Below are 27,326 nucleotides of genomic sequence, written 5' to 3' on the forward strand. Positions count from 1 at the left end.
GGTCCAAGCCCAGCACAGGTGCCCCTGTTAATAGGACAATTGCCCGCCACCATAGGCCTGCACCTAACAATCCAGCTTTCCTGACCTAACGCCCTACCCCCTGGAGCTTGTTCATCCAAGCCTTGACCTCCCATGGCACGCTCACTTCTGCTCCCCTAGATAGGGAATCAAAGAGGCTGGGCCATCTTGGGAAGAAGTTTTCTTCCTCCACCCTGGCATTGTGGTTGGTGAACACCGCATGCCTTTTGAGCCATTTACACCCATACATCGAGACATGGTTTAGCAAGTGCTGCCACAGGTTCTGGAGGAGGCCCGGACTAGTCTCTTCCAAACTTGCTAATGGGAGAGAAGCAATGAAGTTCCCCTTCAGATCTGGGCTGGATACGACTGACTCTCTGGGCAGATCAGTTGCGTCAGTGGTGGCTTTGAGACACCACACCTGGTTAGGTACATCTGGCTTTTCTGGTGCTGTCCAATCTACTCTGATGGACATGGCCTTTGATGGCTAAGATCTCTTCGGGAACAAAGCAGACTCAGTGGTTGAGTGCTTTAAGCAGTTTTGGGCTACAGCTCGGTCTCACCAGGGACCAGTCGGCGGTGGATTCGCCATCACCTGCCCCCCTGGACCACCATCACGTCAGACAGGTGGGTTTTGCAAATTGTCAGAAGGGGCTACTGCCTCCCCTTCGACACTACCCCTCCTGCCATGCCACCATGCTATGATCGCATAACGGAGGATCACTTGCCACTTCTCCTCGAGGAGGTTATGTCTCTCTAGGCCAAGGGGCCTATAGAGAGGGTCCTTTTGCCAGAAGTAGGTTGTGGTTGTTATTCCTGCTAATTTCTGGTGCCCAAAAAGGACAAGGGCCTCCACCCTATCCTCGACCTCTGGTCCCTCAATCTCTTCCTCAGGAAGTAGAGGTTCAAAATGCTCACTCTGGCTCGGGTTCTATGTGCCCTGGACCCTGGAGATTTGATGGTAGCGTTGGACTTGCAGTATGCTTATTTGCATATTCCCGTCCCACCTGCCGACAGACGTTACTTGCAGTTCATGGTAGGTCACAAGCTTTTCCAATTTACCGTGCTCTCCTTTGGCCTTACCAACGCCCTTTGAGTGTTCATCAAAGTGATGGCATTGGTCGCAGCTCATCTGTGCAGGTTAGGGGTTTCAGTCTTCCCTTACCTCGACGACTGGCTGTTGAAGGTGAGCTCGCCCCAGGCTGTCGTCTCCCACCTCCAGACTAGGGCGGACCTCCTGCATTTACTGGGGTTTACTATAAACTTGCGGAAGTCACACCTGACTCCCTCTCAGATGCTCCCTTTCATCGGAGTTGTTCTGGATACAGTGCAGTTTCAGGGTTATCCTCCCGAGCGGCGAGTCCAGGATATTCAGGCTATGATACTGATACCTCAGCCTCTATCCTGGATTTCGATGAGAATGACTCTGAGGCTGCTGGGCCTCATGGCCTCCTGCATCCTGTTGGTGATTCATGCCAGAAGGCATGTGTGGGCTACGCAGTGGGATGTAAAATTCCATTGGTAATCTCTACAACATCCCCCAGATCTCAGAGGGGACTGCACAAGATCTGCAGTGGGGGCTTTTGAACCGTAATTGGGTCAGAGGCAGCTCCCTCACCCAACCACAGCTGACAGTAGTGACAGATGAGTCACTCCTGGACTGAGGGGTTGCATGGGAGAGGCGGAGTTCAGAGGTGTCGGTTCTATATTGACCTTTTGGAGCTCTGGGCAATCAGACTAGCATTGAAGGCATTCCTTCTCTCTCTCCAAGGGATAGTGGTGCAGGTGTTCATGGATAACACCACCACCATGTGGTACTGCTCCAAACGGGACAGGTTGGGGTCGTGGACCCTTTCTCAGGAGGCTCTCCGCCTCTGGACATGGCTAGAACATCAGGGCTTATCCCTGGTGGTTCAACACCTGAAGGCTCTCTGAACGAACAAACTCAGCCGTCAATGCCTGGTCGATCACAAATGGTTCTCCACCTGGAGGTGGCTTAAGGACTCTTTCAGCAGTCAGGAGAGCCTTGGTTGGATCTGTTTGCCTCCGCAGAGAACGAGCAATGTCTGCTGTTTTGCATGTTGGAGTTTCCAAAGCGGCACTCTCTCGGCGATGCTTTTTGTCTTGAGTGGAACTCGGGTCTCCTTTCAGCCAATACAACTTATGCCCAGAGTTCTCAAGAAGATCAAGAATGACCAGGCCCAAGTAATTCTTGTAGCTCTGGACTGGGCACGAAGAGTATGGTACCCTGAGCTCCTGAGCATGTCCATGAATCCTCCAATCAGACTGCCCCTTTGGGAGGATCTTCTGTCACAGCAGTAGGGAACTGTTCCCCACCTGAACCTGTCAATTTTCTGCCTTCTTGCGTGGAGATTGAGCTACGGCAGTTGACGGCTTTTGATCTTCCTCCCGAAGTCTGTAATAATATCTTGGCAGCCATGTGTCCCTCCACCAAAACAGAATATGCCTGTCGATCGAACAAATTTGTGGCATGATTTACCAAGAAGTCTGTTGATCGCCTCTCTGCCCCTCTTTCTGAGGTTTTTTATTTGTTCTTTCTTTGGCCCAGAAGGACTCCGTTCTGGTCACCCTAAAGGGTTATTTGTCTGTCATCTCAGCTTTCCTCTGCTTGCCTGACCAACCCTCCTTATTTTAATCTCCCATTGTTGAACGATTTATTTAGTCTCACACGCCTCTTTTCTCCTTCCCCGTTCATAATGCCCCAGTGGGATTTGAACTTGGTTCTCACTTATCTGATGTGCGCTCCCTTTGAGCCACTTCAAAATTGTCCCCTTCGCCTTCTTACTCTAAAAACAGCCTTCATTATGGCTATAATATCTGCCCTGAGAGTGACTGAGTTGCAGGCTCTTTCTTCGAAGCCACCTTTCATCTCCATCCACCATGACAAGGTGGTGCTTCGTACTAGGGCTTCTTTAGTCCCTAAAGTGGTCAGGCCCTTTTATGTAGGCCAGTCCATCACCTTGCCTACTTTTCAGGTGTCCAGCCTCTCGCTAAAGAATAGGAGAGACTCCACCATCTGGACCCAATAAGAGCATTGGTGTTCTATCTCAATCGTATGCAAGAGTTCCAGGTGGATGCTTAACTCTTTGGGGGCTATGTGGCTGTGAAGAAAGGTCTGGAGGTGCAGAAAAGAACCTTCTCCAGATGGGTTGTTCTCTGCATTAAAATGTGCTGCACTTTGGCTAAGAAGCAGTCCCCTGAGGGTTTGCGTGCTAAGTCTACCAGGGCTACGGCTAGCAGCACTGTGTTAGCACATGGAGTTCTAGCCCTGGATATCTGCCAAACAGTGACGTGGACATCCTTACACACGTGCACTAAACACTACTGCCTGGACAGTCCTTTTGACAGGGACGGCTACTTTGGCCATTCGGTCCTTAGTATGATCTTGGTTTGCCGACCCACCTCCTGGGGTAGTATTGCTTGGGTAGCTATTCAGCGGTAAGGAATCTGCAACTAGAAGTCTCTGTCAGATGCACAAGTTGCTTACCTTTGATAGCAATTTATCTGGTAGACACATATTATAGTTGCAGATTATTTACAAATTCCACCCCTCCCCCCACACCAACCTTCTTGCTCTGCAAACTGATTTCTAGGAACCGGAAAATCTCTTTCAGGGCCCTAGTTCTGGCGCATGAGTATCAGTGTTCTTCATGGCTACGCTCTTCTGGCATGGACAGTCGTGAAAAGAAACTGACGTCAGCACGTGGGGTGGTGCTTATGTATTACTTGCAACGTCCTGTCCAGTGACCATGATGCCAATGATGGACGTGGAGCTGACAAACGTCGCCTGACTGCGCTCCAGGGTACTGCTCGAAGAAAAATCGCCTGGGGGGAATTCTAAGGTAAGGGATCTGCAACTAGAATATGTCTCTACTAGATAAATGGTTACAAAAGGTAAGTGACTTGTTCTTCAGTGTTACATTTGCTTTCAAATCCACGTAAGCACGAGACATTGTTAATATTTTGAACACCACAATCGGGAAATTGCAGAATTCGGTTAATCTCAACCCAAATTCTCAATAAATGTAAGTGCATTTCTCTTTTAGGGGGATCAAAACATAAACCTAATATAACATTGCTTAAATTGCTAATGATTAATTCACACTTTTCTTATCCATTTAAATCTATATTCTTACTGCGACTGAATTGTACTGTACAGCTATATAGTTCTTTTTTAGCAGCATTTTAGAATTCCTATTAACATCAATTTTTAAAGAAATAAACTTTTCAATAAATGTTATGTTTTTTAAGTTCTTGGCACATTTAGATTTACCCCTCCACAAAGCTTGGAGTAAAAACATTTAAATCTACAGAAAACTAAAATTTTCAGTTAAGCTAATCTCAATTCCAGAATGAATCATAGTGTTCTTAGAAAGGGGAAATAACCTTTTTATCACTAAGGTTTTGAGGATGCACTATTTAACTTGATCATCAAGAATAGGAAATTCAATGCCATGCAAGGCTATTGTAATTAGGCCTTAAATGTTTTCAGGGTAGAGATAAATCCAATACCTCCATATGAACAACCAAACTTGTAGATGCCTCCCAACACAGATAACTCGCATAATCATGTTGAGATAATAATCTGGAATACATTTGTGAGGATTGATAAACATTTACCTATTCTAAATTAATTCTGGACAAAGATCAATTACCTTTAAGACCTGTATTGAAGCCTCGCCAAAACTTTAGACTTGTCCACAGTTCAATCCATTTGTTAACTATACAGTAATTGAGTGATGGTCCCAGTGTTCTCTGATAACAGCTGTGTCTAACCGTGTAGGAGGCTGGCCTGGCTTGTAGTGGGTACCAAGGGGTACTTACACCTTGCACCAGGTCCAAGTATCCCTTATTAGTGTAGAGGGGTGTCTAGCAGCTTAGGCTGATAGAAAAGGTAGCTTAGCAGAGCAGCTTAGGCTGAACTAGGAGACGAGTGAAGCTCCTACAGTACCACTAGTGTCATATGCACAATATCATAAGAAAACACAATACACAGATATACTAAAAATAAAGGTACTTTACTTTTATGACAACATGCCAAAGTATCTCAGTGAGTACCCTCAGTATGAGGATAGCAAATATACACAAGATATATGTACACAATACCAAAATATGCAGTAATAGCAATAGAAAACAGGGCAAACAATGTATAGTCACAATAGAATACAATGGGGGCACATAGGGATAGGGGCAACACAAACCATATACTCTAGAAGTGGAATGCGAACCACGAATGGACCCCAAATCTATGTGACCTTGTAGAGGGTCGCTGGGACTGTAAGAAAACAGTGACGGTTAGAAAAATAGCCCACCCCAAGACCCTGAAAAGTGGGTGCAAAGTGCACCTAAGTTCCCCAAAGAGCACAGAAGTCGTGATAGGGGAATTCTGCAAGGAAGACCAACACCAGCAATGCAACAACAATGGATTTCATGGCGAGAGTACCTGTGGAACAAGGGGGCCAAGTCCAAGAGTCACGATCAAGTCGGGAGTGGGCAGATGTCCAGGAAATGCCAGCTGTGGGTGCAAAGAAGCTGCCACCGGATGGTAGAAGCTGTGGATTCTGCAAGAACGACAAGGGCTAGAATCTTCCCTTTTGGAGGATGGATGTCCCACGTCGTGAAGAGTCGTGCAGAGGTGTTTCCGTGCAGAAAGACCGCAAACAAGCCTTGCTAGCTGCAAGGGTCACGGTTGGGGTTTTTGGATGCTGCTGTGGCCCAGGAGGGACCAGGATGTCACCAATTGCGTGAGGAGACAGAGGGGGCGCCCAGCAAGACAAAGAGCCCACTCAGAAGCAAGCAGAAGTGCCGGAGCAGGCACTACGAAGTGGACTGAACCGGAGCTCAACCGAAGTCACGAATGAGGGTCCCACAACGCCGGAGGACAACTCAGGAGGTCGTGCACTGCAGGTTAGAGTGCCGGGGACCCAGGCTTGGCTCTGCACAAAGGAAATCCTGGAAGAGTGCACAGGAGCCGGAGTAGCTGCAAAACACGCGGTTCCCATGAATGCAGTCTGGCGTGGGGAGGCAAGGACTTACCTCCACCAAACTTGGACTGAAGAGTCACTGGACTGTGGGAGTCACTTGGACAGAGTTGCCGAGTTCAAGGGACCTCGCTCGTCGTGCTGAGAGGAGACCCAGAGGACCGGTGATGCAGTTCTTTGGTGCCTGCGGTTGCAGGGGGAAGATTCCATCGACCCACGAGAGATTTCTTCGGAGCTTCTAGTGCAGAGAGGAGGCAGACTACCCCCACAGCATGCACTAGCAGGAAAACAGTCGAGAAGGCGGAAGGATCAGCGTTACAAGGTCGCAGTAGTCGTCTTTGCTACTTTGTTGCAGTTTTGCAGGCTTCCAGCGCGGTCAGCAGTCGATTCCTTGGCAGAAGGTGAAGAGAGAGATGCAGAGGAACTCCGATGAGCTCTTGCATTCGTTATCTAAGGAATTCCCCAAAGTAGAGACCCTAAATAGCCAGAAAATGAGGTTTGGCTACCTAGGAGAGAGGATAGGCTAGTAACACCTGAAGGAGCCTATCAGAAGGAGTCTCTGACGTCACCTGCTGGCACTGGCCACTCAGAGCAGTCCAGTGTGCCAGCAGCACCTCTGTTTCCAAGATGGCAGAGGTCTGGAGTACACTGGAGGAGCTCTGGGCACCTCCCAGGGGAGGTGCAGGTCAGGGGAGTGGTCACTCCCCTTTCCTTTGTCCAGTTTCGCGCCAGAGCAGGGCTGAGGGATCCCTGAACCGGTGCAGACTGGCTTATGCAGAGATGGGCACCATCTGTGCCCATCAAAGCATTTCCAGAGGCTGGGGGAGGCTACTCCTCCCCAGCCCTGACACCTTTTTTCAAAGGGAGAGGATGTAACACCCTCTCTCTGAGGAAGTCCTTTGTTCTGCCTTCCTGGGCCAAGCCTGGCTGGACCCCAGGAGGGCAGAAACCTGTCTGAGGGGTGGGCAGCAGCTGCAGTGAAACCCCGGGAAAGGTAGTTTGGCAGTACCCGGGTCTGTGCTAGAGACTCGGGGGATCATGGAATTGTCTCCCCAATGCCAGAATGGCATTGGGGTGACAATTCCATGATCTTAGACATGTTACATGGCCATGTTCGGAGTTACCATTGTGACGCTATACAGTACATATGTCGTGACATATGTATAGTGCACGCGTGTAATGGTGTCCCGCACTCACAAAGTCCGGGGAATTTGCCCTGAACAATGTGGGAGCACCTTGGCTAGTGCCAGGGTGCCCACACACTAAGTAACTTAGTACCTAACCTTTACCAGGTAAAGGTTAGACATATAGGTGACTTATAAGTTACTTAAGTGCAGTGGTAAATGGCTGTGAAATAACGTGGACGTTATTTCACTCAGGCTGCACTGGCAGACCTGTGTAAGAATTGTCAGATCTCCCTATGGGTGGCACAAGAAATGCTGCAGCCCATAGGCATCTCCTGGAACCCCAATACCCTGGGTACCTCAGTACCATATACTAGGGAATTACAAGGGTGTTCCAGTATGCCAATGTAAATTGGTGAAATTGGTCACTAGCCTGTTAGTGACAATTTGGAAAGAAAATGAGAGAGCATAACCACTGAGGTTCTGGATAGCAGAGCCTCAGTGAGACAGTTAGTCATAACACAGGTAAAACATACAGGGCACACTTATGAGCACTGGGGCCCTGGCTGGCAGGGTCCCAGTGACACATACAACTCAAACAACATATATACAGTGAAATATGGGGGTAACATGCCAGGCAAGATGGTACTTTCCTACAAACCCGAGCTGCATAAATCAGACAAGCAGTATGTCAGGTTCAGCGTCAGTCTGTACCATGGGGACTAAATACTGCCACACTTCGAACCGAGTCATAGTGCAAAAGTCTAGCATCTCTCTTGGAAGAAAACTCTCCTTAGGGCTCTAAGATCAACCAGAAAGGTAGGAGAACTGCACGTTTTAACAATCGGCGAACCATTCTTTCACTTCACAAAAGGAAATGTAACCTTAAGAAGTAACAAAAAATTCATTGCCATGGTTTCTTTTGGCCTTGCATCTAAACAAACCTGTCATCCTATATTCAATTTTTTCCAAATCCATCAACATCCGTCTAGAAGATGCTGCATTGCCTTGACGTCTGGGGTTGCCGAAAATTTCCCATATACCAGACATAAGAACGACTGATCAAATATTTGTCGCTTTTGGGAGCCAGGGCAGAGGACGGCATCTTAAAAAAAAGAAATATCCAACTTGATTGCCCATTGGCGCTCAACCTCCTTGGCATTCTGCCACGAGAAGCCAAAATGGCCCCTGCGGGGTAAGGTGATGACGCATTCCACCCTAAGTATGTCAGCGACTGCTGCAGTATATGCCTGAGTGGGGATTCCCAAGATATGTCGAGCAGCATAGAGTCCTACTGCAAAGTGATGGATTAAATCCTTGCAAATAAATCTCCCCAGTGGCTATTGTTATGTGCCGCATCCCTCTTCATCTTTCTTTTGCCATGCATGCGACTCAGACAATGAATCGCCATATGCAAATAATTCTTGATCCTTGTCTATTGAGAACTAACCAGCCCGAAGTTCCTGACCAGGTCCCCTGCAGACGGGAACATAAGCAATCCTAGACCTGTTTCAACCTACTTGGGTCTTATCAGTGAAGAATATTTTGAGTCCTCTGACCCACGTCTATCCATACCCATCGCACCTAGAGCTTCTACTACAAGAAAAACAAAGCAATGGATAGAATACTTGAATAAACTCAGCCACTGGCAATCATTCTGGGCTGCAGTGGAGTCCATCATTTTTTTTGTCCACTAAATAAAGCTTTCGACTTATTCAAGATGATGGACGTAGTTATGAAAACTTTGCTAATACTTCAGAAACACCAGACCTTTTGTATTTTTCATAGGGCTGAGTGAAAATAAAATGCTAAGTGTATGCACTGCCTTGATTTGAGATGCCAGTGCTACATAAATCTGAATTACTGAAAGCAAACTGAATTACTTATGTGTCTGATCATTGGAATACTCTCAAAGGAAAAACAACAAATATGGGAGCTAAAGCTATTGCTGGCATTAAAATCCACAAACCAGTTACCTGTGGTATCAATTACTGACTTTATGCTTATCTTTTGAGCCTGTACAACTCTCCACTCCCTTTTGGCTAGGCTCGCACTATAGAAATACCACATAAATGCATACATGTTTTTGTTTTTTTCTTCAGTGTGGCATGTATCATCAGACGTGGGCCTCATGCTCACTGTGCCATTGGACTCGAGCTGCACCAGGGCCCAGATAGATGGAAACCAGTCTGGGGTTGCTTGTATTCGCATTCAGAGGGAACCTGGCATTCCAGTTTGGGCTTCACTGCTCCTATTGGAGCAAGACCAAGACATCTAGAGGAGTAACGAACTCGGCACTTCCACCTCATTGGAAGAAGTTTGGGCTGTTTCAAAAGAGGCGGGTGTGCTACTAAACAATAACTTTTGCTGGGCCTATGCCTAATTTAACATTTTATTGCTGATACAAAAGTACTGGTGATTTCCATTCTGATGGGTCAAGTAAGTTTGTGACTGTATGAAAAATACCAACTCGCCAAGTATGTAACTAATTTCTTTTTGTTATCCTACAGAATAAGCAATAGGTTTCACCATGTGACTGCCAAGGCAGACATATTGGTTTTGCCTTAATTTTTTGGGAGTGCCCTCTGACATCTACAGAAAGAGATGCTGCAATGATGTGCATGCATATAGACGTCATGACACTATGGTGATCAGGGGGATCACGTATGTATGTGCATGTTGTGATGCAGCTACCATTATTTTCGGTTTAATGATCCAGAATGGTGGATGCTAATCTTGCTGATGTAACTAAGACATTTGTTTTTTTAACCTGTATAAAATCAAAGTTTGAGAAAAAAAGAGACACTTGGCAGCAAATTGTGGCTGACAGACACACGTTTATTTTATTTAACTTTTTTTTTTTGCCAAATGATTGGGATGTGTAGCTGTGCTTTAACACTGAAGGAGCGAGTTGAAGGAGCAGAGGAGGAGTAGAGCAAGCAATAGGGTTGGAGGAGCAGTGGAGTAATGGAGGAGCTTTGGATGAACCTAAAAAATAAGTAAAGAGCAAAAAGGCAGTGAGGGTTGAGTGAAGCAATGTATGAGCTGGGAAGGCACTCAGCAGTGAACGCTTGGTGGACTGTTTGTGTATGTATAAAATAGTTCCATGAATGTGAGCAGTGGAAGTGTACAAGTTATTAAATCCAAATTGATTGAAAAGCTATGCTTTAGGGGAGGGATGAACACAAGAAGAAGGAAAGCCATTGGATAAGAAGCAAAAAAAATGAGCTTAACAAGAAAGCCAATTGATGGTAAGAAGTGGGCAGGCCCAAGCCCACTGTAAATGTTGGTATTATCCACAATAGGTCTTAAACAGCAAGCATCTAAAAACGGCCTGTAGGTGAAATCTAAAAACCGAGTTAGAATCTCTGACTGCCAGTACACATTAAGCTTAAAAAGGATAAAAGGAATCCCATCAGGACCAGTTGTTCTCAGTGGTTTCATTGTCAAACCACTTTTTTGATCCTCGTACTCAATAGTGACAATAGTAAATGTATGTTAGTTTAATCGCAGTGAAGTTTACTTGTCTGTAGTAGGTTGTCATTTGAACAATAAAAACACATTAATTAAAAAAAAAGATATCCAACTTGATTCTGAGACTGGGCATTGCAACTGAAGAGTAGTTGATGGCATACAATTATTAACTAAGTTCGAAAATCTTTGTGTTTTATGTTGAGCTCGCTCTTCAGACATGCTCGTCTTTTCTTTTTTTAAAGAAAATAGTATTTTCTTTTCCCCTTCCGCTTGTATTTCTCCCTAACCTTTTCAAAGTCTGTAACCAAACTTTAACACTGTTCTTTCTTTTGAACTACATGTTCCCTGTTCAACATTCCTGCTCTTACCCACTTCTTCTCTTGACATTGACATTAAATGTATTTGCTTGGCTTACTCTGTGCTATTTCTGATTGGATAAGACCTGTCAGATCACTGTAATGTACTAATTTATTCATTAATTATTCACAAAATTCATTTTTTGATTAATATAGTTGAATAGTTTTTAAATCCTCAAGCATACTTGCGTTCATATGAGACTATAACCGTTGCAGGTTATGCTGGAAAATAATGAGGTCCTCTCCTAAATTTGTTATCTTTCTTCTTTCAAGAGATAGTGATCACTGTCCGTTTTTACATGTATCAAAACATTTATAAACCTATGAAAGTTATCTGCAGACATAAACAAATAGAAATCTGAGAGGCACCTTCAAGGACTATTTTCACAGCATTTGTACCATGTAGGAATCCTCGATACAAGTTATAATTATAAGAGCCTCGGTTTCTAGAACAAATGAGTGACTTATTTGGGAAAACCTACATTAAGGATATTAATTGCAGTAATTATCGCTTGTGGCACCTCAGCAGGCACAGGTGGATTAAAATCTCTGTCCAAATAATTACAGCCTTCAGATTCAGCATAAGAATTTCTTTTAAATGTGACTCAAACGATTTAAGACGGTCTTTTTCCCAACATTAGATCACATGTTTGACCATGTTATTTGCCAGTGCACTGTAGATTAATTCGAGAAGAAACCAATCCAGAATGATGTTTTTAAAGAGTTATTTTTCTTTGCTTAGTCACAAACTTGCAGTCCTGCATTATTGAAAGGGACTTCCGTATTCCAAATAGCATTTTTAGTAAACGTGGAAAATGCCATTTTGGTAACTTCTTGAACTTGATAACAGATAAAACTTACGAATTATAAATTATATGTTTTTGCTCAACCATTTGGCTGCAGGCATCTTAGATTCTGTACTGATTAGTTGTATTTATTGTGTTTAATGTTTCCCCCAATTTTACGTAAAATTGATAAGGAGCTAGTTAGTACCTGCTAGAGAGGGACTAGACTTCAGCTTTACAGCCCTGAAACTTTAGTATCTTATAAAGCAGTATCTTGAAGATTATAAAGTGTTCTAGACCTTTTTAAAAGTGTAACAAACACAAAACTGGACAGGTGATGAACGAGCAGATGATTTGTTGCAGAAGATGATGTTTGACATAATAACGTTTGACTTTCTTTTGTATTATTTGAAGAAAATGCCTTAGTCATTCATATAAGCTTTTCTTCATTCTTTGCTTTTGGTGCGTCGTGTCTTCTCCCAAAGTCCTGGCAACCTTCTTCTGTGTTCTTAGTGTTGCTTTCCACACCTCGCAGCTTATCTGGAAAAGCATGGCAATAGGAAAATGTTTGATGGACTATGGCTAATGAGCAAACAGTAAAGGTTTTACGCAATACTTTGGAACAGAAAAGGCTTTCATGGTGCAGAAGTTGTCCCTTCTACTGGAAGCCCATACATCTGATCCCTAGGCTCATGCAGAGGGTGACTGGCTGAGCCATGTTCATCTCTTCTGAATCCTGTGGAAAGTAGATTAGTCCTTGGCAAGTATTTTCCTTTAAATTCTGACACTGCTTTTTATTTTAAACTATGTTCACATTTTCTTTAGTCAAAAGTAGTTAAATGAAGCAGGTCATTTATGATTGTAAATATTGACTACAATTAATACTTAAGCCAACAGTTCCCAGTCTGTGCGCCAGTTACCCGGGTGCGCTGTCAACTAGCTAGGGAGGTGGCAGAAAGAGTTTATATGTCATTGTCACATATTTGCAACTTTTCATGGCTTGAAATTTCTCATTAAACAAACAAATATGTATTTTCTATTAATCATTTGTATTTGTAATCTGGCAGTTTAACTCTATGCGTGCTTTTGTGTGATTACGTTTGAAGGTAGCCCCTTGCTCCCCTCAGAGAGAAAGGTCGGTGGGTCAAAGATCAACCTGTTTGCTGTCATCTTGCTGGCTGTGCTTCCAAACTCAGATATATATATATATATATATATATATATATATATATATATATATATATATATATATATATATATATATAATTTTTTTTTAATTGCTCCCACAAAAGGGCTGAAGCAGATGCATGAAATCGTGGCAATGTGTTAGAACCCGGTTGAGTTTAAACTACATCCTTTTCTTTTTATGCTCTTTCCTTTTCTTTTGTTGGGGGAAACATTAAATCATTTTCTTTTTGCATCCTATTTTTCTTCCGTCGTTTTCACCTACTGCTCAGTCACTCAGCTCCTCTCTCAATGAAATACGTCACTTAGGAGTTAGCAACGAACCTCTGTAAATTGCAGTACCGTCAAGAGAGCGTGAATTAGAGAGAGCTCCGGGCCGGATTTATCCTTTCTGAGAAGCAGAAGTGACAGATAAACCGATGTTGCCTAACTAAAAAGTCAAACCGCATTTGAGCGTTATATTGGGACATCTTGCAATGACTGAAAATGCAGATCTCACAACTGAGCAACAAGTCCACAATGCTAAATGTAGAGCCGCTCTTGAATGTTGGAGTTCGGAACAGATATACAATTTTTATAGAAGTTGGATAGAAAGGAGTCTGAAAACTAATGTACAAAGCAAGTTTTTTTTTTTTTTTTTTTAGGCAAGTGATTTTTTACAGCAAATGTAACTTTATTGCTGGCTAATATGATTACATTACAAAGAGCCTGGGTAATTCAACGATAACGTAGTATATATGTATTAGTGGTGTAGTATGTTTGCAGATGCACAGAATCGAATATGCTGTTTATTACCTTTGTTGAGTGTGAGGAGGGGACATGATTAATGAGAGGCGAAGTCCACTCATGCTACTCAATGATAGTAGCATATTATATTCTGTGCATTTGAATACATGGTTTATCCTATGACATTTTTCATGTATATTTGTTTGAATAAGTTATTTAACCAAAACCAGGATTTCAGGAGCTAAATGTGTGCAGTAAATTAAAATCTCATTCAATAAATCCCAAAACAATTAAGAGTTGAGTCACTCCTATACCCTGATGACACTACTATCAGTTAGCATAAAATGTCAGTTTGTCATGACCATTGTATATATGGCCAGACCTACTAATTTATGTGAAGCATATTTCAGTTGAACCAAACGAGTTTGGATTTTTGAATAGCATGCACCCTGAGCAAACTCACTTCATAGTACTTTCAAATTAGTTGGCCAAGGAAATTGAGAGAGTGAAGTAAAGTGACTTGTCTGAAATGTCTCTGTCCTATTAATAGCAGGTGCAGGACATCCCAGAGAGGCGGTGCTGAGATTACAGCTCTTCAACCAGAAATATTGAGTGTTCAGTACATGTTCTTTGTTCAAATTCTAGTTTCCACTCAGCTGTCCTGTATTCAGTGTTTTTTGTCTTTTAGGAACTACATTAGGGAGGAATAGAAGCACTGTCTGGGGTGCTGGGTACTGAGCCATTTAGGGTTACTAGTTCCATGGGGCAATGGCAGGGCCAGCGTAGATCTTCAACTGGAGCCAGCTTACAGTCTTGTCTGTCCTGCCCATCTGTAGTTGGGAGGAAGGTCACACTGCTGGTTTCCTACAGCATCGTCGGGTCACTAATGGAAGGAAGATAGCACTTTTGGGATCCTATAGCACTGAAGGCAGGGCAGGATATTGTGCTATGGTTACAGTACTGACAAGGCACTACTGGTAGAAAGCTCCTACTGCTGAGTCCGGTATCAAAGACATAATGCTCGAAGAAGCTAACGTTCCTGGGTTCCTGTGGGGTGCACTGTAGCAGTGGCATCTCCCTGCTGTCTTAGAACTCACAGGGCACTGCTGGGGAAAGATCATATTACTCGAAAGCGTCCTCTGCTTCAGGCATTCTACGCCACAAGAAAAGCCTGCCTCTCATTCAGAACTGGATGTTCAGCACAGATCTGAATCTCAGCCCTACAAGAGGCTGTTATTTGCCAAGAAAAACAAGCAATAACTAGTCCAAACCTGAGTCAGTGGCATCAACTGGGACCAATTCAGACTCCAACTTTCATACAACACCAAGTTACTTGGATTCTCTTTGAACACCAACCTCGGTCTCAAGGACCACACTGCCAAGGAAACAAGGACAGCCAGGTACCCTTAGACTGGATGCAATAATGTGCAAAAAAGAAAAAAAAATAGACAAACGCAGGCCTTCTCTATCTCTGTCAATCCACCCAGGATCTGAAACAACTTTCCTATATCTATCGGGACCTCACGAACCTTGCTCCGGAACAAACTAAAGACACACCTCTTTAAAAGGTACTACATCACAATGCAGTAACACTTCTCCAAACACCCCGTGTCCCTCCAGTCAGTCGTTGACAGTGCATGGGGCTCCACAGAGGATTACATCAATGATTATAATACCTTAATAGGCTTCATCCCAATTATTTTCAGGGAGAAAAATAGAAGTATTCCCAGGGCTGGGCTTACATCCCCCCACCCACCCAAATAAAGTAATAGAATGGAGAGCCACATTCAATTAGTCAAGGGAGTCCTGGATCAAAAACGTTTGGGAACCACTGCTTTAAGGAATGCGTTTACTTTTCCTTCAGCATGTGTTTATAGAATGTGTTTACGTTTCCTCCAGAAAAGATTTTATTTAAAAAAAATATTAAACCATACTTTTTCACTCCAGACGGTAAAGGTGTTATAGATACTAGTGAAAAATATTCCCAGAGAAATACAATCCGTTACCTTACTGGTTCATAGTACAGTGGTAAATGTACTTTTTTTCCAGAAAGGCTCATCAAGTAGCTTGGGCCCTGGTCTACAAGCTGAAGAAATCTGCTGTCTGTGAATGAGGCATAGGGGACTTGATTGAAGAAAGAGCTACTGACCCTTTTAAAATGAAATCCTGACATAAATTAGCAGCAAACAATTGGGTGCATATTGGTTTACAAAATAATCCTGACTTACGTATTGGAAGTCGAGCTCACAAGTCAAATACCCTTGAACAATCTATGAAGGGGTGTTCATTAGGTGGTGTTTCCTAACTCATTGAATCAGTTTCATCATAGTAGCTAGTGTGAATGGTGCTGGAGTCCTCATCAGATTCTCATTTTGGTTGTGATGTGTTACTGGCAGAATACATTGCATGGTGTTATCTATGGACCATATCATTGGCATCTACCTCATAAAGGAATCTTTGTGGGGTTTGAGTGTGTAGATTACAATGGTCATCTTAAATTCTTCAAGGCCTTCCAAGAGGTGTCTAGAAGTGTGTTTTTAGACCATGGACATGCTTTTGGTATCCTCAGGAGTGATGTACTGCTCCACTTCAGCAGGATGTGTGTAGCTTCAGACCCCTATAAAGTATGGAGGAAATGCTTCTGGAGATAGGAATTGGATCACTGGTAATATAATCATTGTTAAACAGGACTTTGGGAAGTATGGGGATAGTAGGCTTTATCAGATATCAAGGAGTCCCTCCAGCACGGGGTGTTGCGTGTATTATTGATAGTGTAAATGGCCCTTTGTTACTCTCTGCTGGGGTTTGGGGAAGCAGTGGATTCTGCCCATTGTTGAGGACTTCCTTCAGTGGAGGAATACGATGTGCATTAATATGAGAATATATAGTCCAAGGCTCCTTTCCGCATAATTGTTGGCAGTTAAGCTCCAGACTGTCAAGGATCGAGTAGGTCATGTTGCAGTCAGTGCTGAATGGTTTTTCCCTTTTGTTCTTTTTGCTGTCTTTAGGAACACACTGGCGAACAGTTGCGGAACGGGCATCCGCTCCTCTACAAATGACCCAAGCCGGAAGCCCCTGGATAGTCGGGTCCTACATGCTGTGAAGTGTGAGTATTGAGGAGTAGAGTTTAGGAAGGGGTATTATATTATCTGTTTTATTCATGAGCCTTTTGTGAGCATAATGTGTATAAACCTGGATTTTTTTAAATGATGAGCGACTTACTGTACTTTGCGATTGTCCGCTAGAGCAATACTATAAACCTAAAAGGTGTCTCATTTTTCTTCCAATTGAATAACCATAAAATTACAAACTTGAGTGATCTCCAGAATTTTCTCCTCAATGTCCTACCGTAATAGTATAAACCTGAATTCTCTCTAGGTTTCCTCCCTATTGTCCTACCACAATCGGGCAAACCTGAATGGTCTCTAGCTTTTCTCTGCCCTGCCTGTCTCTAACACTACACACCTCAAGTCATCTTCTTTGCTCTTTCCCTTCCACCTACTTATTCTTACCTCATGTAATATCCCCTTTGAATATTTGGCTGTAATCTGGTTGCGATAACTTTCCATTTCAGGGATACACAAATCCAGTTCCAGATTTATATTTTACAAAGTGAGACGTATATATTGGGACGAATGATCCTTGTCTGATTTATTGAAACAACCAGACTAAAACACTTGAAAAATATTTTGTAATCCAGTTCTCCTCTCTTGTGTCCACTTGTTTTTTTTTTTTTGGGCTAGCCTTGGAGAGATAGTTTACATTATTCGGGGTTATTTTTTTCTATTGCTTAAACTGCCAGAAATATATTCTCTTTGGCTACAAAAGAACTCCTCTGGTCCCAAAGGAATGTGTGTTTATATTCTATTTGTGGTGAATTTTCTTAGGAGACCAGCATGGATGCCAAACCACTGACCTCTCTAATCTCTTATAATGGGAAATGCCCTGGTTGCCTCCCTCAGTGCATTATACCGGAGAAATCTGCCCTTTCTGCTCCACAGTAATGTGTGCTTACGTCTGCTTTTGACATCGCAGTTAGTGTTGTTTTAGTCTTCATGGAGTCTGATTGGAAGATATTAAGCACAGGAAAGGTAATAGCTTGTCATGGTTCAAATATGTACTGCTTGGAGTAGCCTCATCAACCCTATAGCATTGGAGCAGACACCCGTGGCCCCTATTGGGCAATGCCTTGCCTGAGGGATGAGAGTGCCAGTGTTTGGTGCAGCAGTGAGTGCCTTTAGTGATATATAGGGAAAGTTCATGTGAACTGAAGGGACCTGGATACCTCTTAGTTATGAGGTTTACTTTAGTTTGTTGCTGATAGGGTACGAGTATTGGACTAAAACCCAATATTCATGATACCAGCAGCATTAAATATTATGATAAGGTCATTCACAGAAGATGCAATTTATTTTTTTACTCTAGTGCTGGTCAGCCCTTAACCAAGAGTAGAAGACTGAAAGGGCTGGGGCTGCAAGCATATATTAGTTTGGAAAGGAGCACAGGGCGCAACAGATGGACTATTCATGTAGGCAAAGACTGAGTACAGCTATGACGTGTATGGAGTCTCAATGAAGAGTTTGCTTCTCTCTTACAAAGGTGGGCTTTTCCACATATGGTGATACTTTGAAGTTGAATGCAAGGCTAGGTTGTTAATTTGCCTTCCCACTGAGTTTTACTTTTGTAGATCTATATCTTGAGTACTTGGGCGGAGTACATGCTCGGGTGAAGAGCAACCAGCCATTTGTATGTATTCTTTGCCCCATGTATTACTTAGTAGCAAGCCGTTTGCCTAAAGCCAATGTACCCCTTGAGCATTCACTGGAGCAAAACAGGCCCTGCCTCCTCACAACAGCCATTTGTTTGACTGGGATGTTCTGTGGTCACGTTAGAGGTCACAAAATATTGAATTACAAATTGTTTACTCGCATCGTTAGTTTAACCCCTTTGCTGCTAAGCCTTCCCCCGACTCCCTTGCTAAGCCTTTTTTTGGCTATTTGGGGTAGTTCGCGCTTAGACTCCCATACCTTTTTGGCAGCATAAGCTTTCCACACCAAATTTGCGTCATTTTTTTTAACCCAGCATCCTGGGGATTCTAAAGGTACCCAGGGTTTGTGCGTTCCCCTGGAGGGGACCGAGCAATTACCAAAAATAATTCATTGGAAAAATGGGAAAAAGGTGCTGCAGAAAAAAGCATTGGTTCCCCTCCCCCTTCTGCAAATGGCATTAACAAAAGGTTTGCAGTGCTAAAATGACCATCTTCCCAGCTTTCAGGAACAGGCAGACTTGAATCAGAAAACCAAATGTTCCAACACAGTTTTGGCATTTTACTGGGATATAGCCCATTTTTAGGTCGAGCGTCCACCGCATGCCCATCACTATCACTTGTTTATGTGCTTGCCTTACAAAAATCCTTTATCATTGATACATGCTTTACATTTGTCCCTCCTTGGAACAGTTTTGTTACCGCCTTGGCCATCAACCCTGTTACATGGATAATTGCACGTTTGTCTATAAGTTTGAGTGCGAGCAAACTTCTTTTTCATTTTGTGTCTTTCCTTCGCGCTCATGCTCATAGCGGCTGTGGTGCTTTGATTTGGCTTGCTTATGTCAACTGGTTCGCTTTTCATTTTCCATTTATGTGGCAAGAAAAGTCAAGGTAAGAATTTACAACGCTAATGGCTTGAACTCGAGCAAACGTGAAACCCATTGCATTGCAAATGCTTGTTCCTATTTTTTGTGTTTTCTGCCTCCTTCCAGTTGCTGACAGAAACATGTGTGAACCAATGGTGGATCCTGGAAAGCTATACATTTCTGAAAAGTAGACAAAATTCTGAATTTAGCAAGGGGTCATTTGTGCAGACCCTTCAAAGTTTTTGCATAGAAAGTAACACTTCAAATAAAAACAATAATGAAATTGAGTTTAAAAAAACAGCCATTTGTGTCTGTTTTCATCTGTAACTTTTTCTCAGTATGGTAGATTTTTGAGAGCAATATACCATTACATCCACTGGATCCTTCTGGTTGCATGTATATATAAGGTTTGTAGGTTCTCCAAGAACCCAAGCTACCCAGAGCCAATAAACAATGTTTTTTCAATGTGCACTGGGTATACAGTAATTCATTTAGTAAAATGTAAAGAGTGAAAAATAGGTATCAAAACAAACAATGTATTTCCGAAATGAAGTTTAGAATTAGTGGTTATTGGACATCTCTGAATTTGGGGTACCCATACTAGCATGTGAATAAGAGGGTATTTCTCAAAATGAATTCTTTCTTACACACTGTCTTACATTTGAAAGGCACAAATGCAGAGAAAGACAATTGGTAATACTTAATCTGCTATTCTGTGTTCCCCCAAGTCTCCCGCTAAAAATGTTACCTCACTTGTGTAGGTAGGCCTAGTGCCTGCGACTGGAAACAGCCCAAGACGCAACTTGGACACATCACATTTTTCCACTGAAAACTGTTTTTTTTTTTTTTTGCAATGCGCCTAGCTGTGGATTTTAGGCCCTAGCACAGACGGCACCTAGGGAAACCTAGCAACCTGTAAATTCTTAAAAAATAGACACCTAGAGGAATCCAGAGTGGGGCGACTTGCATGGCTCTTATCAAGTTCTGTTACCCAGAATTCCTTGCAAACCTCAAAATTTGTCTAAAAAACAATTTTTTCTTAAATTTCTGAGATGCAAAGTTCTGGAATCTAAGGGGCGCCGCAAACTTCCTTCCACCTAGCATTCCCCAAAGTCTCCCAATAAAAAACGTACCTCACTTTTGTGGGTAGGCCTACTGCTCCCGACAGGAAACGCACCAAAACGCTAAGTTTGACACATCACATTTTTCCCCTGAAAACTGACTCGTTTTTTGCAATGTGTCTAGCTGTGGATTTTGGCTCTAGCTCAGCCGTCGCCTAGGGAAGTATAGCAAACCTGTAAATTTCTGAAAAACAGATACACGGGGATCCAGGATGGGGTAGCTTGTGTGGCTCTCATCACATTCTATTACCCAGAATCTATTGCAGACCTCAATTTGTCTTTAAAAAAAAAACACTTTGTCCTCATATTTCTGTGATTGACAGTTCCGAAATCTGAGGGGAGCCACAAATCTACAACTCAGCTCTCCCCTTGGTCTGCTGATAAAAATGATACCTCCTCTGTGTGGGTAGGCCAAGTGCCTGTGACAGAGAAGGGACAAAAATGTGTAGAGATTGAGGGGGCATCAAAGCGTGTTCATAGTTTTTATTATATATATATATATATATATATATGTTCGATGGCATGTCTTGCTACAGATACACATGCTTTGCACATCCCGCCATCTAGTGTTGGGCTCGAAGTGTTACAAGTTGTTTTTCTTCGAAGAAGTCTTTCGAGTCAAGAGATCAAGGGACTCCTCCCCTTTCGGCTCCATTGCGCATGGGCGTCGACTCCATCTTAGATTTTTTTTTTTCGCCATCGGGTTCAGACGTGTTCCTTTTCGCTCCGTGTTTCGGGTCGGAAAGTTAGTTAGAATCTCGGAAAAATCGTCGGTATTGTTTGCGTTCGGTATCGGGTTAGTTACAACAGATCGACACCGACTTTTGAAGAGCTCCGGTGGCCCTTCGGGGTTTTTTCGATTCCCCCGTTGGGCCTGGTCGGCCCGGCCACGTGTCTCTTCAAGGCTGATGGAACGGACCCCATTCCGCTTCTGCCCAAAATGTCACAACAAGTATCTGTATACAGATCAGCATCTGGTCTGTAACTTGTGTCTGTCTCCAGAGCACAAGGAAGATACTTGTGAAGCCTGTTGAGCGTTTCGGTCGAGGAAAACATGAATAGCGAGAAGACAGCAGATGGCGTCGGCGCCAACAGGACAAGGGCGTTTTGAGGAGGAAGAAGAAACCTTCTCCATTCAGGAATCGTACTCAGACGAGCTTGATCCCGAAGAAATGCCGAAAACCGTGAGTAAGACGTCGAAACATAAAACTCACGAGAAGACCACAAAAGCCCAGGGGACGCCACCGCCAACAGGCCATGGCTTAACCCGAAAAATAGGTGACCGATCATCGGCACCGAAAAAGGGCATGCTTGTGTCGAAGTCATCCGACTCCTGGCGAGATACCGGCACAGAGCAATCTCGGGCCCGAGACAGTGGCACCGAAATGGGTCGGCACCGAGACACCATGACGCCGAAAATAAAGAAGGTTTCCTCGGCCCAAAAAGGCGACCGAAAAGGTTTCGATTCCGAAACATCCAGCCTCGGAACCGAAAACAGGTTCCTACACAGAGGAACAGGGATTGTCCTCCCAAATGCAAGGGCATAAGTTCGGAGAAGAACTTGAATCAATGGAGCCAGACTACACTCAAAGGAGGCTCCACATTCAAGAGGACACAGGGAAGATAAGCACTCTTTCCCCAATTAAGATGAAAAGGAGACTTGCCTTTCAAGAAAAAGACAAGCAACCACAGGCAAAGGTGGCAAGACAGACAACTCCGCCACCATCTCCACCACCATCAATGCACACATCACCGGTAGCCACTCCACCACTGATGCAATCCCCGACTCATACTGCAATGAGTCAAGATGATCCCGACGCATGGGACCTTTATGATGCTCCGGTATCAGATAACAGCCCAGACTGTTAACCTGCGAGGCCGTCGCCACCTGAAGACAGTACATCCTACACGCAGGTGGTCTCAAGGGCAGCTGCTTTTCATAACGTCACCTTGCATGCAGAACCAATTGAGGATGACTTTTTGTTTAATACACTATCCTCCACTCATAGCCAATACCAAAGCTTACTTATGCTCCCTGGAATGCTAAAACACTCCAAACAAATATTTCAGGATCCTGTAAAAGGCAGAGCCATAACTCCAAGGGTGGAGAAGAAGTACAAGCCACCGCCAACAGACCCTGTTTATATTACGCAGCAATTAACACCAGACTCTGTGGTTGTCGGGGCAGCTCGCAAGAGAGCAAACTCTCATACCTTCGGAGACGCACCACCTCCAGACAAGGAGAGTCGCAAATTCGACGCAGTGGGGAAAAGGGTTGCAGCACAAGCAGCAAACCAATGGCGCATTGCCAACTCCCAAGCACTTCTGGCAAGATACAATAGAGCTCATTGGGACGAAATGCAGCATTTCATAGAACACTTACCCAAAGAGTTCCAGAAAAGGGCACAACAAGTGGTGGAAGAAGGACAAAGTATCTCCAATAATCAGATACGGTCAGCAATGGATGCAGCAGATACGGCTGCAAGGACAGTAAATACTGCAATAACGATAAGGAGACACGCATGGTTGCGTACGTCAGGATTCAAGCCGGAAATACAACAAGCCGTGCTGAATATGCCCTTTAATGAACAGCAGTTATTTGGGCCGGAGGTGGACACTGCTATTGAGAAACTCAGAAAAGACACTGATACAGCAAAAGCCATGGGCGCACTCTACTCCCCACAGAGCAGAGGCACATTTCGCAAGACACAATTTAGGGGAGAGTTTCGAGGTCAACCTACAGAAGCCACAACCTCACAAGCAAGGCCCACTTATCAAAGCCAATATCAGCGGGGAAGTTTTCGGGGGCAATATGGAGGGGGACAGTTCCAAAAGAATAGAGGGAAGTTCCAAAGCCCCAAAACTCCTCAAAACAAGCAGTGACTTCCAAGTCACACATCCCCAACACATAACACCTGTGGGGGGGAGACTAAGCAAATTTTACAAACATTGGGAGGAGATAACAACAGACACTTGGGTACTGGCAATTATCCAGCATGGTTATTGCATAGAATCTCTCAATTTCCCTCAAAGTCCCACCGAAAACACACAATATGTCAAAACAACATATAGATCTTCTAGGACTAGAAGTCCAGGCATTGCTACAGAAAGGAGCAATAGAATTAGTACCAATCCAACAGAAAGGAACAGGAGTTTACTCTCTGTACTTTCTCATACCCAAAAAGGACAAAACACTAAGACCTATATTAGATCTAAGAACATTAAATACCTACATCAAATCAGACCACTTTCACATGGTGACATTACAAGACGTAATCCCACTGCTCAAACAACAAGACTACATGGCAACACTAGACCTCAAGGATGCATATTTCCATATACCAATACATCCTTCATACAGAAAGTACTTAAGATTTGTATTCCAAAGGGTACACTACCAATTCAAAGTGTTGCCATTCGGAATAACTACTGCGCCAAGAGTCTTTACAAAATGCCTGGCAGTAGTAGCTGCACATATCAGAAGGCAGCAAATACATGTGTTTCCATACCTAGACGATTGGTTAATCAAAACCAACACACTAAAACAGTGTTCACAACACACAAAGTACATCATAGAAACCCTACACAAACTAGGTTTCTCAATCAACTACACAAAGTCACACCTTCAGCCGTGTCAAAAACAGCAATACTTAGGGGCAACAATCGACACAACAAGAGCGATTGCCACGCCAAGTCCACAAAGAGTACAAGCATTTCACAGTGTAATACAGGTCATGTATCCAAACCAAAAGATACAAGTCAAAATAGTAATGAAACTACTAAGCATGATGTCCTCATGCATAGCCATTGTCCCAAATGCAAGATTGCGCATGCGGCCCTTACAACGGTGCCTAGCATCACAATGGTCACAGGGTCAACTTCTAGATCTAGTGGTGATAGACCGCCAAACATACACCTCGCTTCAATGGTGGAACAATATACATTTAAATCAAGGGCGGCCTTTTCAAGACCCAGTGCCTCAATACCTAATAACTACAGATGCCTCCATGATAGGGTGGGGAAGCACACCTCGATCAACACAGCATTCAGGGGCAATGGGACTATCGGCAAAAACAGTTTCACATAAATCACCTAGAACTATTGGCAGTATTTCTAGTGTTAAAAGCATTTCAACCAATAATAAGCCACAAACACATTCTTGTCAAAACAGACAACATGACAACAATGTATTACCTAAACAAACAGGGAGGAACACACTCAGCACAGTTGTGTCTCCTGACACAGAAAATATGGCATTGGGCGATACACAACCACATTCGCCTAATAGCACAGTTCATTCCAGGGATTCAGAATCAATTAGCAGACAGTCTCTCTCGGGATCACCAACAGATCCACAAATGGGAGATTCATCCCCAAGTACTACACACTTACTTCCAAAATTGGGGAACACCACAAATAGACCTGTTTGCAACAAAAGAAAACGCAAAATGCCAAAACTTCGCATCCAGGTACCCACAAGATCAGTCTCTGGGCAATGCGTTATGGATGAGTTGGTCAGTGATATTTGCATACGCTTTTCCCCCTCTCACACTCCTTCCATATCTAGTAAACAAGTTGAGTCAAAACCAACTCAAACTCATACTCATAGCACCAACCTGGGCAAGACAACCTTGGTACACAACACTACTAGACCTCTCAGTAGTGCCTCATATCACACTACCAAACAGACCAGATCTGTTAACTCAACACAATCAACAGATCAGACACCCCAATCCAGCATCGCTGAATCTAGCAATCTGGCTCCTGAAGTCTTAGAATTCGGACACTTAGACCTTACACAGGAATGTATGGAAGTCATAAAACAAGCTAGAAAACCAACCACTAGACATTGCTATGCAAATAAGTGGAAAAGGTTTGTTTATTATTGTCATAATAATCAAATTAAACCCTTACACGCATCTGCTAAAGATATCGTAAGCTACTTACTACATTTGCAAAAGTCAAAACTAGCTTTTTCATCCATTAAGAAACATCTTACCGCAATTTCAGCTTACCTGCAAATTACCCACTCAACTTCACTGTTTAGGATACCAGTCATAAAAGCCTTTATGGAAGACCTAAAAAGAATTATACCACCAAGAACACCACCAGTTCCTTCATGGAACCTCAACATTGTCTTAACGCGACTCATGGGACCACCTTTTGAACCCATGCATTCATGTGAAATGCAATATTTAACATGGAAAGTTGCATTTCTAATTGCCATAACATCTCTAAGAAGTCAGTGAAATCCAAGCATTTACCATACAAGAACCATTTATTCAAATACACAAGCATAAAGTAGTTCTACGGACAAATCCAAAAATGTTACCAAAAGTCATATCACCGTTCCACTTGAATCAAACAGTAGAACTACCAGTGTTCTTCCCACAGCCAGATTCTGTAGCTGAGAGAGCACTACATACATTAGACATCAAAAGAGCGTTAATGTACTACATTGACAGAACAAAACAAATTCGGAAAACAAAACAATTATTTGTTGCTTTCCAAAAACCTCATACAGGAAATCCAATTTCCAAACAAGGCATTGCTAGATGGATAGTTAAATGCATTCAAACCTGTTATCTCAAAGCAAAAAAAGAACTGCCTATTACACCGAGGGCACACTCAACTAGAAAGAAAGGTGCTACCATGGCCTTTCTAGGAAACATTCCAATGACTGAAATATGTAAGGCAGCCACATAGTCTACGCCTCATACGTTTACCAAGCACTACTGTGTGGATGTGTTAACAGCACAACAAGCCACAGTAGGACAAGCAGTACTACAAACTTTGTTTCAAACAACTTCAACTCCTACAGGCTGAACCACCGCTTTTGGGGAGATAACTGCTTACTAGTCTATGCAAAGCATGTTTGTTGGACTTTTGCTTATGCAGGGTCATCCCCAGTCTTTTTGCCTCCTATTTTTTTCTGACCTGTCGCTGTTGGCTTTTGAACTCTGAGCACTTTCCCACTGCTAACCAGTGCTAAAGTGCATATGCTCTCTCTGTGAAATTGTATGTGATTGGTTTATCCATGATTGGCATATTTGATTTACTAGTAAGTCCCTAGTAAGGTGCACTAGAGGTGCCCAGGGCCTGTAAATCAACTGCTACTAGTGGGCCTGCAGCACTGGTTGTGCCACCCACATAAGTAGCTCTGTAATCATGTCTCAGACCTGCCACTGCAGTGTCTGTGTGTGTATTTTTACACTGTAAATTCGACTTGGCAAGTGTACCCACTTGCCAGGCCTAAACCTTCCCTTTTCTTACATGTGAGGCACCCCTAAGGTAGGCCCTAGGTAGCCTCAAGGGCAGGGTGCAGTGTATGGATAAGGTAGGACATATAGTAATGTGGTTTATATGTCCTGACAGTGAAATACTGCTAAATTCGTTTTTCACTGTTGCAAGGACTGTCTCTCTCATAGGATAATATGGGGGCTACCTTTAAATATGCTTAAAGCGTAGATTCCCCTAGAGAGTAGATGGACATGTGGAGTTTGGGGTCCCTGAGCTCACAATTTAAAAATACATCTTTTAGTAAAGTTGATTTTAAGATTGTGCGTTTGAAAATGCCACTTTTAGAAAGTGAGCATTTTCTTGCTTAAACCATTCTGTGACTCTGCCTTGTTTGTGGATTCCCTGTCTGGGTCAGTTGACAGTTGGGTTGTTTTTCACCTCACACCAGACAGTGACACAAAGGGAGCTGGGGTGTAACCTGCATTTCCTGATTAGCCATCTCTGCTAGGAGGGAGGGGTGGAGTGGTCACTCTCATCTGAAAGGACTGTGCCTGCCTCTAACAATGCCGGCTCCAACCCCCTGGTGTGTGTCTGAGGCCTTGCCTGGGCAAGGCAGGATTTCACAAGTAGGTGTGAGTCCCCTTTGAAGAAAGGTGACTTC

At 43.5% G+C, this 27,326-nt stretch overlaps 1 protein-coding gene across 2 annotated transcripts in view; it reads left to right on the forward strand.

Annotated features, from left to right (window-relative positions):
• Window positions 1-27,326, forward strand: part of NACC1 (nucleus accumbens associated 1) — a 90,439-nt gene that overhangs the window by 45,071 nt on the left and 18,042 nt on the right. For both annotated transcript variants that reach the window (XM_069230402.1, XM_069230401.1), the window contains exon 5: window positions 16,679-16,776. In XM_069230402.1, the coding sequence (XP_069086503.1) occupies window positions 16,679-16,776 (98 nt within the window). The remainder of the gene's footprint in view (window positions 1-16,678; window positions 16,777-27,326) is intronic.

Source organism: Pleurodeles waltl, chromosome 4_2, assembly GCF_031143425.1.
Source record: "Pleurodeles waltl isolate 20211129_DDA chromosome 4_2, aPleWal1.hap1.20221129, whole genome shotgun sequence".
In the NCBI taxonomy this organism is placed as follows: domain Eukaryota; kingdom Metazoa; phylum Chordata; class Amphibia; order Caudata; family Salamandridae; genus Pleurodeles; species Pleurodeles waltl.